Source organism: Gadus chalcogrammus, chromosome 23, assembly GCF_026213295.1.
Source record: "Gadus chalcogrammus isolate NIFS_2021 chromosome 23, NIFS_Gcha_1.0, whole genome shotgun sequence".
Taxonomy (NCBI): Eukaryota; Metazoa; Chordata; class Actinopteri; order Gadiformes; family Gadidae; genus Gadus; species Gadus chalcogrammus.
The window spans coordinates 12,037,828-12,054,960 of record NC_079434.1 but is presented as its reverse complement, the minus strand read 5'-3'; the positions used below and the strand labels follow the sequence as shown (position 1 = coordinate 12,054,960).

General features: G+C 49.2%; 1 protein-coding gene across 1 annotated transcript in view; it reads right to left on the bottom strand.

The window, feature by feature from the left end:
* Window positions 1–12,902, bottom strand: part of nrp1a (neuropilin 1a) — a 35,990-nt gene extending 23,088 nt beyond the window's left edge. The window contains exons 1-4 of the mRNA XM_056584829.1: window positions 12,179–12,902; window positions 10,558–11,036; window positions 8,913–9,087; window positions 1,223–1,292 (exon numbers count right to left, since the gene is read on the bottom strand). Coding sequence (XP_056440804.1) covers window positions 1,223–1,292; window positions 8,913–9,087; window positions 10,558–10,624 — 312 coding nt within the window. The 5' untranslated portion in view covers window positions 10,625–11,036; window positions 12,179–12,902. The remainder of the gene's footprint in view (window positions 1–1,222; window positions 1,293–8,912; window positions 9,088–10,557; window positions 11,037–12,178) is intronic.
* Window positions 12,903–17,133: the final 4,231 nt, after the last annotated feature.

The following is a 17,133-nucleotide window of genomic DNA, read 5'->3' as shown; positions in this document are numbered from 1 at the left end:
AGAGAGAGAGAGAGGAGAGAGAGAACAAGAGAGCGAGAGCGAGAGCGAGAGAGAGAGAGAGAGAGAGAGAGAGAACAAGAGAGCGAGAGAGGATTTGAGCCAGTATGAAGCGCTGAGGGACTCGACCGAGGGATAAAGGGGAATGAGAGAATAGAAACGAGAAGAAGGGTAGACGTGAACTGACAGTGATGAGGACACCGAGGGGTAGCGGGGGTGGAGAGGGACTGCCTCACGGACCAGAGGGGTCAAAATTTGTCCTCAGTGTCTCTCCGTCTTTGTATTTCTCCTCATATTTCTTCCTCATTACGCCTCTTCTCATTCCTTCCTGTGTCGTTGCTATCTGAGGGTCGTTTGTGTCGCTACGTGGGGGCTGAAAGACGGCCGTAATAACGGCAGTAGGACTTATTCAATTAAAAAGTCTCATCCGTCTCTGTCTGCCCTGCCCCCCCCCCCCCCCCCCCCCCCCCCCCCCCCCCCCCCCCACACACACACACAGCCCCATTCCCCTATGTTCCCAGAGGCCTGTGAAGGAGGCAGGGGGGTTCAGCGAGCAGTCTGGGCCTGGTGTGACGTGACCCGGTCAACTGGCTGGAGGTGCAGCTCCACTGGCTGCGTTTGTTCACAGCCTTTTGGGGACGGAGTCTAGGAAATTCCACTCCCTTCGCTTTGAATGTGCCTTAAATCACATCAAGCGCCAAATAATGGTTTGTTTTGATTATCAAGGGGAAAGGGAAGAGGACGGGGTAGAAATAAACAGGAAGTTTCCACAACGGTACGCACGCACCGCATGTTTGCTGGTGTGCCTGGATGATTGGTTAATTGCTGAGTTAAAGCGATTTCCTTCCTAGAATCCTAGAATATCTCCATCAAGAAACCTCCTCCTAGCTTTCTTTCAAAGGTGTCCGATATTATGGCTCTGTGAAAGCCAAGATGACCAGCAGCCAGGTGCCAGGAGGTGCATTCGGTCCGTAATCTGGGCATTGGGTCAATCAAAGTGCTGACGGTGGGCCAGACTCCTGCCAAGATTTAGAGGGCAAGCGGTGACCCTGCCTTTTACTGGACATTGCAATGTACCACTTGGCAACGGGGAGGCCGTCTGTCCGGAGATATTAGCTGCCGCTGCAAAGGAATGGAGCAATCCTATTGGGACACGGAGAATGGCATAGGTGTAGGGGGGGGGGGGGGGGATTTTATCACTTATCCTGTTTTCAGGAGGGGGTACGTGATTGAGGTTGGCATAGAGACCAGAGCCATAGGCCAGACTACATATTGGGGGACTCTCAACGGTCCCACTGCTTGGAAACAATAGAGAAAGGTCGTTGGGAGTTGTCCACTTAAACTCCCCGGCTCTCTATTTTCTTTCTCAAAACCCACCGTCAAACAAAATGAAATGAACGGGACGCAGCGCGAGGGAACGGGGTGGCGGCGGCGGCATGAGAACATAAAGAAAGAGCAGGACTAACCAACGAGCCAATTTCACGAGGAGAGATCAAGCGGGGAGAAACAAAGCGAGGGTCTGTGAAGTGAGTGGCTCTAACTTAATCTGCAGAGCAGCCGGGGACCGCCCCATCAATCACTGTCTGCTTGCCGGGCAGGCCCGCCCCGCGCGGGGAGAGAGGCGAAGCGCCGGCGATTGAGCCAAAGGCCCACGGAGGACAAACAGGGAGAAGGCAAGGGGCTAACGAAGCTTTTCTGCCCACCTAGAGAGACACTTAGGAACCACAAACAAACCTCTCTTTAGACAAAGTCCCTGCAGGGCGGGGCATGAATCTTTCAATGAAGAGCCCTTATTGCTGCCGAATCCCAGACCCCCCACCCCCCATGTGGAGCCCTAGGCGTTGGGGGGCTTTAGGACAACAAACTGGCAGCGTAGAGGACCAGGGCCATATCAATCAACCTCATGAGGTCCTTTCAGGACTATAGCCCATGGTATAAAACATGGCTGACAAGCTTGGACACGCTGCATTTAAGACCCCCCCCGGAGAGGGACAATGGGCTCTTATCAATTATAAATATTAAGAAAGACCCCTCTTTCTTCTCTCTGTTCTGCTCCGTGTTGGGTCGCGGTGAACTGAGACACTTGGGAGGCCCGTTTCAGAACTAATCCATCCCTGACTGCCTGGCCGCCACCCACAGCTTCCTAATAAAACGTGCTCCTCATTCATGTGCTGCAGTCTGAACTGTAAATTAAGACACTCTTTTACTGTTGTCACACATCCTTCGCATTTATAGCTGGGGTGGAGGGGGGGGGGGGGGGACCAAAGGCATGAAAGAAAACCTGCAGCTCATTATGTAATATGAGGCTGACAAAGAAAAATGAGGGAAAAAAAAGAGAGCGATTAAAACCGATGGTTCTCCCTGCCAACTGTCCTTTGGAACAGCAACACGTAATTGAATTACAGCTCAGACATTTGGTGCTTTTTCATCTGCGCTGGAGGAAAAGTGAAGTATGAATTTTCTTACAGTCAATAGATGTGTTTCCAGATAGAGAGACGAGATTACCCAATGTTGTCCTCTAATCATGAGCCTCTGCATACTGCTCCCCTCTTGCCTACCATCTGCTTCGGATAAAAAAATAAAGTCTGTGACAGACGTCTCTAAACTGTGTGGGCTGTGACTTTATTTCACCAGGAACTTCCAGAGTGGGAATATTGAATTGGTTTCGGAGGCTGCGCGTTGGCTCAGGGAAAAGCGAAACACACCACTCAATGTCTGCCAGCAGCAGATTAGTGACACAGAATCCCCAGCATGAGTGGCTAACATCAACATTAAGATGAAAACGAAACATCCAAAGCAATCCAAAATGTGAGCCGTGTACGGTGGCGGTTTGTGCTGCGGGGTGAGGGCTCAAATATCCTTTCATTCCCTGCGACTCAATTTCTTTATCTTGCCTTCCCATCATGGTTCCTCTTCCTCCTCAACCTCCTCCTCCTCTTTCTTCTCTCCACCCTCCTCCTCCTCCAACTCCTCTACAGCGATGTTGAGCTGCCTCCTGCTGTGAGCTACCGAGAGGACGATGGTCTGTGTGTGTGCGTGCGCGTGTGTGTGTGTGTGTGTGTGTGCGTACATGTGTGTGTGTGGGGCATGTGCAGGGCGCACTTTGTTGCGCATGAATCAAAGTGACGACAGAGCGACGGGGAGCCCGGCAGATGCCGCCTCGGACGGAAAGCTTTTCAATCAGCCTGCCCTTCCGCACGCCGGCCAAGGTGAAGGCTTCACCCACGGAGGTAAAAACTAAAATGAAAACGAATGATAGCCCGACCTCCCCTGTAGATACACACACGCAAGCACACATACGACACACTCCTATAACCTGCTCATTAGCTGTAGAGCACCATTGATGTCGGGGCGAAAGTGTGCGAGTGCACAGGTGAGAGAGAGTGAGATAGACAGAGAGAGGGTGTGAAGGTCAACAGGTTTTTTGATACATCTCTGGCTCTCATCGGGGCCGTGTTGTACTTTTACCCCCGTGGCTCATTACCACGTCAAGCATTACGATAAGTGACCATCTAGCCTCCGGAGACGTGTAATACCGCCAGCCCCTGGCTCTCCTCCTCTGGGCCCCACGCTATTTACAGCCCGTCGAATGGGTCACCTGTCCTGGTGAATCAGGGGGGAAGCTGTGCGTGGAGGCCCCCCGACTGACACAGATTCCAGCGATCCCCGAGCCCTCATCATTGCCTTAGTCTGAGCATGCTCGGCAGGTTGTTGAAGTACAAACGGGTAAACTCAGAGTAGATTGTTCTTGGGGAAAGTGGGTTTTTGAGATTGTATTTTCTCGGAGGTGCAGTGTTTCAGGGTAATTTGAAGTATAATTTGATTTTACATTGTTATGCACCATTGGAGACTATTGCTTCTAAAAATAACAGGTGCATCATTTCAGGAGCCATTGTCAAACCCTGTGTTTAAAAAGCAACCGTCTCTCTCCCCACGGACTCTTAATCTTGCAGTGGCTGCGATTCTCAGCGCGCCTTTGATCCTGTCACGGCATGCATGTTGTCCTCTAACACTCACTTTGAAAAGAAGTGCACATGGACATTGTGAAACAGTGTTTGCTGTCTCCAACGAGCCATGTTGGGTTAAAGCCTCTTCCTTTCACCCCCACACCCAGAAAGGTCACGGTCCATTTCCTCATCTTACGAGCCTCCTCAGTAAGATTCATGGGGACCGAGAAATATATCGCCTGTTGCATTCCTGCCGTATTTATGGTTACTCCATGACAATAGCTGTCGCAGGACCATTCTCCCTATGACTCCCTGTTGTCCTGTAGAAGGGCGAGGGGAGAGCAATGAAGCAGTGAAAGAGAGTGCTTTTGAGCTTATATCAGAGGGGGATGTTGTGGCACGTCGCTGCCCAGCTGTGCAGCCCTCCGCGGGCGGCCCCCTCTTCCCTTTGCCCCGCGGTGGATCAGCGGCTTGTTATTCAGGGCAACTGAGAGGGATAAATTAGTGGGAATTAGTGAAAGTGACCAAGCAGTAGCCGCTGTGAAACTTTTATCCCTTAACCCCCTTCTGTGTTTGTTTGTATTTTTGGGGGATTTCATCCCTTCTAACTTCCCAGCAACAGGTGGCTCTCATTGTAAATCCCGACGACCATCTGACTCTACGGTCTTAGCGGGATTCCCCACTACAAAAGAGCTGTGTGTTGAAGAGAGCGTGCTGGGAGTGGAGACCCCAGGCAGGGCTATTCTCAGGCCCGGGCCCCTCTCCTCTCTCCCACCCCAAACCCGATCAGTCCTCTGTGGCGTCCCAGGCTGGGCAGGAATGCATGGCCGGCAGGATGTCTATTGTCTGGAGGCACGGAGGAGAATGTTTGCCTTCCCAGCAGGTCAGGCTGCTCTTCTGGGGAGCTGCCCAGCAGGAGATGGTGGGCGGGCAGGGTAGGGGTGGAGGTGGAGGTAGTGGTGGGACTGGGACTGGGACTGGGAGGGCGGGAGCCATTTGACGATGAAATGGTGTTAAGTTTTAGGAGCAGCGAGCAGCGGACCGAAACGTAGCGCTGCGCCTTTCACCACAATGGGCCGCTTGAGAAGGAATTCCGCAAATATCTACACCCCCATCCCTCCCCCCTCCTCCTCCTCCTCCTCCTCCTCCCCCACCGTCAAGCACCCCCCAGCCCAACAGTCCTCCCGACGCCCACCCTCGCCTACTCAGGACTGCACGGACCATCACACTGGAATTCTATGTTCTCGGGGTCCGACAAATGGCCTGACGTGCCTGGGAAGAAGTGGCGTGGGGTGGGGGGAGGGGGGTGGGGGGAGGGGGGTGGCTGGGCAGAGCGAGACAGAGCACCCCGCGTGGCGCAATGCAGTTCACCTTCTTTCTTCCTCTTCACAATTTTTTTGCCTCCTTCTCTTTTGTTTCTTTGAACGAGAGAGGGAGAGAGAAAAAAAAAGGCTTGTAAAAAAACAAAGAAGCAGCCTTGGACGGCTGGCTGCGAGAAGCTCCGGTGTGCGAAGGAAGTTACTATTATTTTATGTTCTCTGCAGTCAGCAAGTCCTGAGCCATCAATGATTCATGGTGTTGTCAGGAATACATCATATCAGTGGAGAGTCAGCAGCAGGGTAGGCACATGGAGAAAACTGCCTGCAGCAAACTGTATAGACAGAGGATTCTGTGGCCCCATTATCCTTCCACCAGGGTGGTTTCCAGGATTAAAAAAATAACTTCATCAGAAGTCTCAAAAAAAAACAGCTCTGCCAAAAGTGAGATCGATAAGCCTTAATGCCGACTTGAGAGACGAAAAAATTTAGTCACTCAGGTCTGTTGAGCCCTCCTGATAGATCCAATTTATACATATATATTTTTTACTTTGCATTTAGATGGCAGTGCTGCCACAGCTAGTCACGTCTGGGAGCCCTTATCAGACTGGGGGGAGATCGAGCAAACAGAGAGAGGAAAGTAAAAGTAGCGAAAACACACACTCCAACCTCACACACACACACACACACACACACAACCATACAGAAAGTTTATTTGCTTTGTTTAGTTTTTTTCCACTTTGGCTTAGCTGCTTATGCCAGGGATTTTCAAAAAACGAAAATTGACTTCAAATATTTGCCTTCACGCAGTCTGCGCTTGTGTCTCAAACTTCATTAGCTGTGCAGAAAGAGGCGGCAGAGGAGTGCGCCCTCCCTGCCACCTCTTCCCCACATCTCCTCTCCTCCTCCTCCTCCTCCTGTTGCTCCACCTCCACCGCTCAAACAAACAAAAAAACTCCATGAATGTCTACAGCCGAGCGTGAAAAGGTAAACACGTTCCGCATTCAGGAACCGCAAGGACTCACTTAGCTGCCCTTATCTCTGCTGCTGATGTGGCGCGTTTCCAACCCCCCCCCCCCCCCCCCACGCCCCGACCCAGCCAGCCCTTCCTCAGGATACAGCTCCTTGCACCTTCCCCAAACAAACCTGTCGGGTCGCCCGGCCGCACACGAGCAACCGACCGGGCCTCTGGTCCTGGCCAGCGCCAGGGTGCGTCCATGTTTTTTCCCATTTTCTTTTTAGGAGTGCTGCTTTGAGTGCTTCTTGTTTGGTTTGCTGATAGCAGCCATGTTGGGGCGCATGTGGAGCATGTGCGTTCCATTTGCCCGCTAATTAGATTGCAAGGCGGTGCACTGAAGCACGCATTGTAGTCCCCCCCACTCAACCCCCCTCACACATCCCCCCCCCCCACCCCTTCTTCCTTCTATCCTAGACCCCCCCCCCCCCCCCCCCCCCCCCCTCGCCACCACCCCTCCCTCCTCCTCCTACCCTACATTTTGCCCACTCTGCCAGTACATCAGATAAGGAAGCCATGCTGATGCTCTTGGGGTTTCCATTATGTAAGGGATGTTTTGGTGAGTGGATCAGAAGCTGGTAATCTGCCGATGGATCCCCCCCAACTCTCGGATCCCACCCGGCTACTGTCTGCAGAAATAAACACATCCAGGGAAAATATCCTGTTTCCCTCTGCCGGAACTAACCCAGTGACTCCATAAAACGCCTCTCACTCTCGCTGGCTTTTAAAAGGCTCATACCTCATTCATACATCGCCACTCGTCTGATTCATGGCGGCTTTTGTAAAAAAGGGGGAAGGAAAGACGGCTTCTGTTCCTGAACCCCAAACCGTACCCGCACAAGGACACGCGCGGGAAAAAGGGGAGCAGAGCGAAAGCGCAGGGAAACCCACTCCATTAAAACATTAAAAATGAATCTGTACTTCAGGAGGCGGAGGAGCGGCGGGGGTTCAAATGGAATAAAAAAGGTTCGCCCTGAGGAGTACGGCGACCCTCGTTTTCCAGCTCAACGTGGCCGTTATGAATGGCACTCAACGAGGCCTCAAAGGTGTCTGTCCACATTACTTATTGGTGTTTTCCTGTGGCGGCCGGTGCGGTTTATAACCCCCCGGTGACCAAGCACGCTGGCAGTGGCACCGGCCCAAGCAAAATAACCAACCATGTTTGCTTAAGGGTAGAGGAGACGGAGAGAGAGAGAGAGACTGGCTGGGCGAGAGACATACAGAAGCATAGAGGTTGAGAGGTTGAGCGAGGGGAGAGAGAGGGAGGGAGGCTGTGGGGTAGGGGGAGTTTGGCTTGGAGAAAGTGACAGGCTTACACAAACAGACACACACATACATCGAGAAAATATCCAATGGGAACAGCCGAAAGCGTGCCAGACCCCATTTGTCAAATCAGTTTGCTACTAAAGAAGAAAAAGGTGGAACTAATTTGTTGGCCCGCTGATGGGAAAAAGAGTAGGGCTAACCGTAAATTTAATTAGTTTGATTTGATAATTTTCAACACACAAAAGTTGTGTTTCTGCCTACGGTAAATCGGATTAACAGAAAGGTTAGGTTACGCTCCCCATTTCAGTTTTTTTCCTCTCTCTCTCCCTCTCCTCTCTCTCCCCCTCCCCTCACTCTCTCTCTCTCGATCCCTCCCTCTGTGTCTCTCCCGCCCTCCGTTCCTCTCTTTTTCTGATCCTAGACAGCTTAATAGTTCCCCTGATGCTGAAACAGGATCTGGGCAAAGTGTCCAGTAGGATCCACCCTCAAAACAGACCGCGGCATTCATCTCAGACAGGTTTATTGAAAAACTTCAGGATTAATACAAAGACCCTGAAAACGTATACAGGGACATATGCCTATGTGTGGGTGCGTGTGTGAGTATGGGTGCATGTGTGAGTGTGAGTGTGAGTGTGTGCGTTGGTGCGTGTGTGTGTGGGGGGGGTTACAGTAACAGGAGCCAAACACTGTACTCTTCCCGGCCCTGCAGCATAAACAAACAGCTGAGATAGAGCAGGTCTGAGATACAGGCACAAAGACACACACACACACACACACACACACACACACACACACACACACACACACACACACACACACACACACACACACACACACACACACACACACACACACACACAGAGGCAATCAGAGCAAGGCAGTCTGCCCAGGCATGGCTCACCTCGGGGCACCACACTGACACAGGCTCATCACATTACTGTCTGGCTTTGGTTTCACCGGCTTAACCTATCTATCTGACAACAACAGACTCAACGCTTTGCCATTGTTGGGTGCGGTTGCTCACGGTTTACAAGAGCAACACGGCCTGTGACTGACTCAAATGACTGGCGTGGAGGTGAAATCCCCCCCCCTCTTTCGGCCCCAAAGAGGAGCCCCCCCACGATTAAGGATCAACAAACACATGGGAGCCAAAATAAATAGTCTCCGTTGTGGTTTCATTCTACACTACAACAAACGCAAAGACAATCCAAACCCCATTGGTCCGGGTAAAGACATTCCTTTTGCCGTGCGCAGTGCGAGAGCAGATGACATCGCAGCAATAATTTCACCGCCACTAGATGGCGCACTTTCATGTTCCATACGAAGCAATGTGGCAATGATACGAGAGGGGGGGGGGGGTTGTCAACTCACTTGCACTCCCGGTCCTCCAGATCAAAATGTGGATTGAAGTTGATTAGGATCCGCTGGTGAGGCCCAGGCGCCGTTATCACCCACACACATTTATGTGAGGGAGAGTATGACGCCGGGTAGCCAGGCGAGGTGAGGTAGTTTGCCTTTGTGATTCTGATGTTGTCTCCACATTTATCTGCAGTATAGACAGTGAAAAACCACCTTTAGGGAAACAATGGTTGCAACATAAACCGAGGCTACTCGTTCTGAACACACACATTCCAGGTAAATAAAAGTGCGCGATGCGTTTTCCCGACAAATAAATAAATTAACATGGACGCTGAATAAATAAATAAATATGCAGCCTATGTTTCTTAATGAGGAATCGAATTTGAGATATAGGCTAAAGCCTATGCCTACTATTGGACAGAATTAAGAGGATTAGCTTTTATAGGCTAATGGAAAATGTTAAAGAGTTGAATTTGAGCGTTTATAGGCTGATTGTGTTTGGAAATGGTAGTTTGAAATGTAACCAAAAATGAATCATGATAAAAATGTTATAGCCTATTACATGTACTCAGCATATATCGTGTTTTCCTAAATCTGAATTTATATCCAGAATTAGCCAGTATCACGAAACGAATTTTGATCTGATCTTTATTTGAATTCGGAGGTGGTTCGGTTATTTTATTTTGTCTAGTCCTACTTATTTGTTAGATTTTTTAAACGATGCTTAGCTTTTTCATATCGGCCTGCAGTTTGCTTCGCCACACACAGCGTCTACCCTAACTTATTCAACAGTCAGGGTTCATAGTATGATTGAATAGCTTCCTTACTGACAGAGTTGTTTCATGAGTTGTTACCAATGAGGCATCAACATTTCTACCGCATTAGCAATACAGGCCTACTTCCTTATTCTATCTTAACGAAACACAACGAAAATCAACACATTATAGGCTAACGGAATGCTGATTCAACAAATCCTTATTGGACCTTAAAACGGTACGAATTTCGAAACTATTTCGATAAAGAGGTTAAAATTGGTGTTTAATTTAAGTGGTCAAAATCCGAAGAAGAGCTTCTAAAAAGTAATCGATAAGACGTTAGGCGGGAAAACATTTTTTTAATGAGCAGACGGCGACTTGGGAGCGCGTGAACGCTTTTATAGGATGGACCAATGGGCCAGCAGGAATTCGTTTGGTGGGGACATGGCGTTACAGGTGGCTGGATCAGCCTTGATGTATATGAGCCTGCACTTGAAACTTCGTTTGGTGCTGCTGCCCTCTTACAATAGACAGTTTTGTTTGGGAATGGGTCACCAGGTCCTAGTTACATTTATCTTAATTCGCGCCTGGTTTTGGCTGAAGACAAAAAAACATACATCTGCTTCGCATGCTTCAGAAAGATCAACGTTGCTATAAATGAGGTGATAAATGAGTTAGGCCTTTTTGTTATTGAACAGGCTACTTCTACATATTTTAAAGTAAAAAAGGAAACGAAACTAACATGAAAGATACAAAAAAAATCGGTGCATCGAACATTTTGAGATGTGATAAAAAAACACATAAAAACACAATTGTGTAGGCTAATATCCCTAAACATTACATCACCTACAACCAGAGTCATACATTGACACGATTTAAATAACAAATGGATAGGGTCTTACCGTTTTTGAAAGCCCTGACAGCCAAGACGAATCCCAATAGAAGGATAAAGTCTAATCCACAATACATCCTTGTTGAGTCACAAAAAAAGATATAAAAAATACTGGAAAAAACATGCAACTGCAACAAAAAGAAAAACGTGAATGAAACTCCTCAGAGGTGTCGGGCAGTGTTCTTCAGTCTCGGTATAGTCAGCGTCATGAGGCGGAAATCACCGCACGCAAAAGAAAACAGAAGTGTCTTGAACCAGGGTGGGAACTGCTGTGAGTGACTCTCAGGTCGCTGCTCGCATCCTGTCATCAGCTACTGCTTCCCCTCGCTGCCAACCCCCGTGTCTCTGGCCGATGCTTTTAGTGTTGCCATATCCTCCCTGGAGAAGACGACCCCAACTCTAGAATATAAAGAAACCAAACAACCCCAATCCGTCCGTCGCCTACTCCAGAAAGGCGGCCGATGATCCAAGACGAGTTAATCCGTGGATCTGCCGGGCGGAGAGAAAGACAGACATTGACAAGTGAGCGGCGGTGTGGTGGGTATGCTGCCTATATAGCGTTCAGGCTCAGAGACGCGCACTGTGCGTCTCATATGCTTCACACGAGGCACAAGTTCGGAGCATTAGCATCTGGAGGGATGGCATTGCCCTAACAAGGCTTTAAAGGCAGGGATTTTACCCCCCACCCCTCCCCTCCCCTCCCCTTCCCCCCTCCCTCCCGAATCGCAACCACTTTTCTTCGATAGGCCCACCGTTGCTGGATGGGCTGTCTGGCTCCCTGTAGCTGGAGTCTTGGCAGGGACCGCTACCGCTGATTGGCCAACCTATGCGTGGAGCCCTCTCGTGTCTTTATAAACGCACCGGCCTGACGGGTGCACACCGCCGAAGACCCTTCGAGCCTCCCTCACGCTCTCCCCCTATCTGCCTTTATCATCATACACCCGCAGGAACATGTAGGTCGGCTGTGAGACCTAACAGAGCAAGTCTAGTAAAGTCAACTGTTTTAGAGCTAGACTCGTTTTATTTTGTTTTAACCGCTGTTGTATACGTTACTTATATTTCCCTGTTGGCGCATATTTGCGCTATAGACCACCATCCAGGGGAAACGGTGTGCCTACTCGTTTGCATTGAGCACTTATTTGATTTAATAGGGGAGCTCCAACACACATTTTTGTTCCATAAACAATGGACTAAATATAGGACTGCCTTTCACCAATCATCGGCCGGCCAGATTGGTCGATTGTTTAAAGCTTGACTACAAAAAGAAAACGGCCGATCATAAAAATGTCAGCCTGGAAATTAGGTGAAATCGATCAAGCCCCCATGATAGCGGTGGTCTTTTTCCTGACTGCCCGTGTAGTCATGCCGCAGAAGGGGCTACGATCCTGCCCTTAAAACGCACTTCAATGTGTGACCTGTGTTATTTCAGTAAAAAATCCCAACCTCTTAAAAAACACAAATCTAACGAAACAATTGAACACTGGGTTTCAACCAGCACGTATCCTTCACATACGACCTCAAATTAATTTGGCAATGCTTACCGAAATCTAACCAAAGCCACCATAGTGTGTTGTATAAAAAAAAAAACATAACCTAGATTCTAAACATAGTGTCACTTTTTTTATCCTTACCGATGCGCACGGGTCAAGAAACTGCGATCACCTGCGTGTTGAGGACTCCCAGACCTCTCGGGTTGTACTCGGCAACCCTCAGCCCTCTCTCTCTCTCCCTCTCTCTCTCTCCCCTGCGTGGAGGGAGCGCGTTCCTATATCCGTGTTCTTTGGGTACAACCACAAGCGGTCCTCCGGAGCGACTAATAGCAGCACACAGGTATGTCCTTCTCGGTGTTTGAACCGTCTTCACCTCGGTGCTAAAAACTGCACCATACGGTCCCGAGTCCCAACAAAAGGCGCACTGCCGATGCCACCGAAAAACTCGCTCCTCTCTCCGCGTTACAGCTCCGCTGCGCTGTCTCTCCAGTCCTCACTCTCGCTCTCTCTCTCTCTCCCTCGTTCTTTTAATCAACGTGATATCCGCCGATATCCCCGCTTATCAACACTTTGAGCATGGATCGGGAGGAGAAGAACAGTCACTTCCAAAGGTTGACCGGGGAAAAAAATAAATAAACGATAGGCTAGAGATAGTCACCAACTAGAAGTCCTCGTCAAAAAAGAAACAGCCACGAGATAGCAGCCCACTAGTCCTCGTCAATGTGTTTGTATGTGTAAGTTTATCCCCTCTGTATGCTCGGCGCGTCACCGCTCTGTGCTGCTACTGCTGCTGATGGAAATGCGGGCTGAGAGGCTCCGGCAGCGCTGACTCGATCAGCCACACGCCCCTTCCGAAAGGGGTTGCCTCTCTCTGCTGTCGAGATGCAGATTCTGTGCTGCTCCCCTGCATTCTTCTCAGACGAGGAAGCTACAGCCTTTAATGAACCGTTAAAACGGTTATACAAATCGATAGGGTTATACATAAGGGGAAATCATCATGGGTCCCCCGATTCATAGCCAGTACCAGTACGACTGATGAATGTGATGTTCCCCATTTTTTGTTCAGATGTGGGCAGTTTGTATACATTGTTTGGTTTTGTGAACGTTGTATCTAGGAATACATAAATAGACACGGAGTTCATAGTCTACTTAATTCCACTAGTTCTTTCATTGTTTTGTTTTTTATTTAAACTTATTGGTTTAAGCTTAACCCACTTGAAACAACTCCAAATTATTTATTTTTACACACAAGAGTATTAAGCGAATAATTATCTACAGCATAGTCTTTACGAGTATTCATTAAATCTGTTTCAACTTTTGATAGAATTATACATCAAACGGCAGCCCTTGCTTTTTCTGAGAACGACGGCATGTCTTGGAGACCCTCAGTCGAAACACAGGCCAGAGAGAGCATAGTAAATGGAATTCAGAGGTTTAACGTCCCGGAGACGTTAATGGCTTTCCTGACTCTAATGACCGCATATCAATATGTAACGTAAGCTAATATTTCTTTCTGCTTGCTTGCCAGTGACCGCGATAACATTTTAAAAGAAGGACCTACTGCCGCATCTCGTGTTGTCCTGTAGGGGGCGCGTGGGCCAATAAGTAACCCCGAGATGGACTCTGTATCGACTTCAGGCTCCACCGTCCAGATGTCTCCGGCATAAACCTTTGTTTTACAGGCATAGACAGACAGTCTGCCTGTCAGTGTGTCAATCACCTGACAGAATGTTCTCAAACTGTAATTCATAAAGGAATGACATTATCATAACTTTTCCACATTATCATAGCAGGTAACCCTTCTCTGAATAACAGCGCCAGACTGTTGCAGTGGATTACGGGAAAACTAGAGGATGACTGGTCAGGCAGTGGTCCAGCATGACGCAGAGTTTCGTTCTTGGAGTGTGGAGGAAAAGCAGAAGGAAAAACACAAAGCAGGAATGAGAAAAAGAAAAGAAGAAAAATAAACAAAGAAGATGGAGTGGCTTTATTACCATTCTGTTTCAAGTCATTCTCTGTGTTGCTGATAAGGCGCCCGCGCAGGCTATCCTGCGTTGCAGTGGGGACTAGGCATCTCTATCAAAGGCAACCCTGACTAGCCTTGCATGTCTGCCGGATAACACAGGAACAATGGCTGGGAGCCATTTCACAAGGGCGCAGACCTGCTGTCCACCGTATCTTAATGAGAGGTGGGGATTGTGCAGGAACAAAGAGAGAGCCATTTAAAGGATTTGCTCCCTTTTCGCGAATCCACGATAATCTTTAATATAATACAGGTCGAATAATTGCGCCTTTAAGTGAACGTTCTAACGAGCCCCGCGAGCGACTGGCTACCATTTTGATTAGCCTCTTCCCGTTTGGTTCCCCGCGCAGGTGAACATTATCAAAGGGCGCGCTGGAGGAGCGCTCCAGAATTAGGAGCGATGTTGTACTGATTTGGAGGACAACCATCATGAAGGGGAAGGAGGGGGGCCGGGGAGGGTCCTCCATCCCAATACCTTTATCTTTGTGGGGTTCTTTTCAAGCACAGCTGCACAATAAAGGGCCCATGCCTGATATATTTTCAGCCTTCGCTGGCCCAAATGACTTGGTGGCGAATGCCAGTCCTCCTATGACATATAAGCCAGTGTGCGGTGTGTGTGTGTGTGTGTCTGTGTCTGTGTCTGTGTGTGTGTGTTTCTGTGTGTGTGTGTGTGTGTGTGCGTGTGTGTGTGTGCGTGTGGCACACTGAGACCAAACCAGACGGCCTGTCATACGGACCATTAGATCCCGAGGATTTATGCGGCGAAAGGCCGCGACAAGACGTGGATGCGAATAACAAAAAACCTGAACAGAACCCTTTTTGATATAAAGGACACCATGTCCATCTTGGCCAGCTTCCCTGTGTTACAACACAATATTTTGACAGTCACTGAGCGAGCCTCAGAACGCCATTTTTCCGTCTGAAATTCGATAGCTGCTGACCCGGGCAAAATACCCTCCAACCAGAGGGAACGTTTAGATGCATCTCGCAGAGTCGCAGCGTTGCAAAGTAGCTGCAAAACCACGCCATGATATAGCTTGTTGCACAGCTGTGGCCCATGTCTCAGGCTCCGGTACGGATCCAGTGATGAACCGATTAAACGAAGGCTACTGGATCCGTGCAGCCAGGGAGGCAGAGCTCCGGAGCTCGGGTTTCACAGGGTAAAGAGGCTGCTTTAGCCATTCACACCTATGGCGGCTGTTGACAATAATTGGACCAAAGAATTTTCACGGACACACACAGACACACACACACTTGAAAAGGCATGCTGGTACCAGAGCAGACCTTCCAACTCAGCAAATGTGTTGTAATCTGGGGATTTTTCTTTGGAGGAATGTGGGATGTACTGTGTGTGTGTGTGTGTGTGTGTGTGTGTGTGTGTGTGTGTGTGTGTGTGTGTGTGTGTGTGTGTGTGTGTGTGTGTGTGTGTGTGTGTGTGTGTACGTTGTGCATTTGTGCCTGTATATGTATATATTTTTATGCATATAAGTATGTGTCATACTCATCCATAGGTATATATTTTACATCCATGCACGCAGACAGCGCCATGCCACTGTATCGGAGTAGTTGGCGAGGATCCAGACGACAGGCTTGCCATCGGGAAGGGGTGGAGGTGGAGTGGTGGATTAATCGCTGCACAAAGACGCCTCTTCCTCTCCGCCCAGGGACTTCTGTGGTCTGAGGTGAAACTGAGTGTGAAGGGAATTAGCACGGGAGGGATGGAAAGACAAAAGGCACTCGCCAACTTCAGAGTGGTTATGGTAATGGCGCTCGCGAGAGAAAGAGACATAGAGAGACAGAGAGAGAGAGATGGAGAGTGAGACGGAGAGAGAGAGAGAGAGAAGGAGAGCAAGACGGAGCGGGAGACAGGGAGAGACGGAGAGAAAGAGACAGAGACGAAGAGGGTGAGTCGGAGACACAGAGAGAGACGGCGCTGCACTGTGTTTAAAATTACTATTATGAGTGTTGTTATTGTTATTCTGTTTTTTCTTTCCAGGGGGACGCTACCCCTTCTCAAGCAGAGACAGAGGGGGTACATGTGACACAGGTAAAGAGGAGGGGGAAAGAGGAGCAGAGAGTGGAAAAGAATAAAACAAAACCCCCCGAAAGAAGGAAGATAAGAAAAACACCTTGAGTCGAAGGAGAAACATTTACAGTGACATTTAGTGAAGCGTAGAGGATGTATGAATAAATATGCATAATGCTGCCGGGAAGTACTGAAAGTTTCTCAGGGGTGGAGGAGCGCATGGTAGTGATGCCTCTTGAATTAATGATGAGGTAGCACACCGTCTGTCTGTCTAAGTGTGTGTGTGTGTGTGTGTGTGCGTGCGTGCAAGCATTTGTGTGTGATATCATCCCACTGCAAATATGTGTGTCTCTATTTGTATGTGTGTGTGTGAGTCTGCGTCCCCTCCCACCCATCTTCGGCTCGCTCGCGATGCACCCCAATTTCACATCACCACACATCTCCGTCGCCCAATCATCCCCAGGAGCCGCTGTGACTAGCAATTGTCTCTTACGCTTAATTACGTTTTGTGTGTTTGTGCATGCTTGTGCGTGTACATGTGCGCACGTGTGTACGTGCATGTGTACATGTGCATATGTGTGTGTGTGCGTGCGTGCGCGGTTGGGCGAGCATAAGCCCCCCTCGTTAGTTCCAACTCCAATTTTTGGGGAGTCTCTTTCAGTGAGAGGCGGGGGTGAGCTTGTTTTGATTGTTTATTTACATATCTCTCCCAGAAACGTGAGACGATGCAGCGATATGGGGAATATTGCTTTGTTTCATGCAGCATGCCGGTAATCAAACGCTGAAGCACCAGCCCCGGAGGCCAGTGAAGGACAGGAAAGTGTGTGTGTGTGTGTGTGTGTGTGTGTGTGTGTGTGTGTGTGTGTGTGTGTGTGTGTGTGTGTGTGTGTGTGTGTGTGTGTGTGGTGTACAGGGGGGTTAGGGTAAGGGTGTGTGTGTGTGGCTGTGTGCCTGCCTGTGTGTGTGTGTGGGCAGGAAGGGGGTGATAGAGCAAGAAGGGAATTGTCAGGGAGGAACTGCTATGTAGGTCAATGAAGAATTGAAGTG